At 35.0% G+C, this 2,453-nt stretch overlaps 1 protein-coding gene across 1 annotated transcript; it reads left to right on the top strand.

Moving 5' to 3' along the window:
- The first annotated feature begins 1,176 nt into the window (after positions 1-1,176).
- Positions 1,177-2,103, top strand: LOC120092452 (photosystem II protein D1). The gene has a single exon (XM_039050539.1). The coding sequence runs from the start codon at positions 1,329-1,331 to the stop codon at positions 2,010-2,012; it is 684 nt and encodes a 227-aa protein (XP_038906467.1). The 5' UTR covers positions 1,177-1,328; the 3' UTR covers positions 2,013-2,103.
- Positions 2,104-2,453: the final 350 nt, after the last annotated feature.

The raw sequence follows: 2,453 nt of genomic DNA, 5'->3' as shown, positions 1-2,453 counted from the left end.
GAGGCCTCTCTTAGAGAACATGTCTTGGACATGATGGTCCATTTCAATGTGGCAAAAGTAAATGGGGTTGTTATTGATGAGAAAAGTCAAGTTGGTTTTATTCTAGAATCTCTTCCGAAGAGTTTTCTGTAGTTCTGCATGAACGTGCTTATGAATAAAATAGAATATAACTTGACTACTCTACTCAATGAAATACAGGCTTACCAGACTATGATGAGAGCATCTAGAACCGAAAGTAAATGTTACTACCGTTGAGAAGAGAGGAACGCCCTCCAAAAAGCCTGATATTGCTTCTTCTTCATAGACTAAGAGTATTCCGATCAAGAAGAACAAGGGAAAAGGGAAGATGAAACCCGCTGGTAGAAGAGGCAAGACTAATGCCAAAAATAAAGGAAAATATTTCCACTGCAATGAAGAAGGGCACTGGAAGAGAAATTGCCCTCAGTACCTTGCGGAGAAGAGAGCAGAGAAAGCAAAACAGGGAAACTAATTCCTAAGGATTGCTTGCTATTATACTTCAATTGACCAGTGAGAGATGTTGCTGTCTGAAGATAATCTTATCTGCTTTTGTTATTATAATAAAAGTTATTTTTTCTTCTTGAAAAGAACAAATTGTATAAATTTTTGTTGTAAATGAAATGTTCATTAGCAAAAGTTATGTTTGTTCTATTGCAAAACAACTTCTATTAGAAGCAACCTAGTTAAAAGCCATTTGCAAATATTTAAATATTTAAAATGGCTAGAAATCAATAAAGGCAAGGAGTTTTTTAACCTAAGTGATAAGTTTAGAACACTTGAAAAGTTCAAAGTGTACGAAACTTGTTAGGTAAAATAAAATCGATCAATTCTCTTTTCTAGGCTCATTGATATTGAATCAATTGAACACACTTCTAATACTTGTTCTGCTTTTGGAAGACCCTGCGTTGTATCACCAGATCGTGATTTTTCATATATAAATGTAATTAAGGTATCTTCTTCGTAAAGGATTTCGCCATAATGGTGATGAACAGTTGCTCCTAAAGTGGCCAAATAAGGCTAGCTGATCTTATTACTACAGAATCAACTTGAACAATTATAATTTGACCCGATTTTAGGTGTGATCTATTTTTGGTCATACATACATTTTCAAAAAAAAAAAAAAAAAAAACTGTCCAAGGTTAATTCTTTACGGAAACAATATTATTTCTAGTGCTATTATCTCTACTTCTGCAGCTATCGGTTTGCACTGTTACCCAATTTGGGAAGCAGCTTCCGTTGATGAATAGTTATACAATGGTGGTCCTTATGAGCTAATTGTTCTACACTTCTTACTTGGTGTAGCATGTTACATGGGTCGAGAGTGGGAACTTAGTTTCCGTCTGGGTATGCGTCCTTGGATTGCTGTTGCATATTCAGCTCCTGTTGCAGCTGCTACTGCTGTTTTCTTGATCTACCCAATTGGTCAAGGAATCTTTTTTGACAGTATGCCTCTAGGAATCTCTGGTACTTTCAACTTCATGATTGTATTCCAGGCTGAGCACAACATCCTTAAGCACCCATTCCACATGTTAGGTGTAGCTGGTGTATTTGGTGGCTCCTTATTCAGTGCTATGCATGGTTCCTTGGTAACTTCTAGTTTGATCAGGGAAACCACAGAAAATGAATATGCTAATGAAGGTTACAGATTCGGTCAAGAGGAAGAAACTCATAATATCGTAGCTGCTCATGGTTATTTTGGCCGATTGATCTTCCAATATGCTAGTTTCAACAACTCTCGTTCTTTACATTTCTTCCTAGCTGCTTGGCCTGTAGTAGGTATCTGGTTCACCGCTTTAGGTATTAGCACTATGGCTTTCAACTTAAATGGTTTCAATTTCAACCAATCTGTAGTTGATAGTCAAGGTCATGTAATTAATACCTGGACTGATATTATTAACCGTGCTAATCTTGATATGGAAGTTATGCATGAATGTAACGCTCACAACTTCCCTCTAGACCTAGCTGTTGTTGAAGTTCCATCTATCAATGGATAAGACTTCTGTCTTAGTGTATACGAGTTCTTGAAAGTAAAGGAGCAATAACCAATTTCTTGTTTTCTCAAGAGGATTGGTATTGCTCCTTTATTATGAAAAAATTTTACATAACTTTTTTCGATTAGATCAAAATATAGAAAGTTTGAGATTTCTAGGACTATTTGATAGAACATGAAATCTAGTGAAAACTTTGTACATTGAGTTGCCTTAATTGTTTTTTGAACATCATTCCAATTTAAGGTATTTCTGAAATCCATATGAGATATGAAGAACTCATAAAAGTTATTTATGATATGTAAAAGTTGTTTACATAGATTAGAAATCTGAAGAGATCGATATAAGTGTTAATATAGAACCCTTAAAAGTTGGAATATTGTTCCAAATCACCACATATTATTTGTTTCTGTAAAGGCTTGCATATGTCAATAAAGAGTTATTGAT

Source organism: Benincasa hispida, chromosome 12, assembly GCF_009727055.1.
Source record: "Benincasa hispida cultivar B227 chromosome 12, ASM972705v1, whole genome shotgun sequence".
In the NCBI taxonomy this organism is placed as follows: Eukaryota; Viridiplantae; Streptophyta; class Magnoliopsida; order Cucurbitales; family Cucurbitaceae; genus Benincasa; species Benincasa hispida.
Note: the sequence above shows the minus strand (reverse complement) of the source record. Positions and strands in the feature narration are given on the sequence as shown.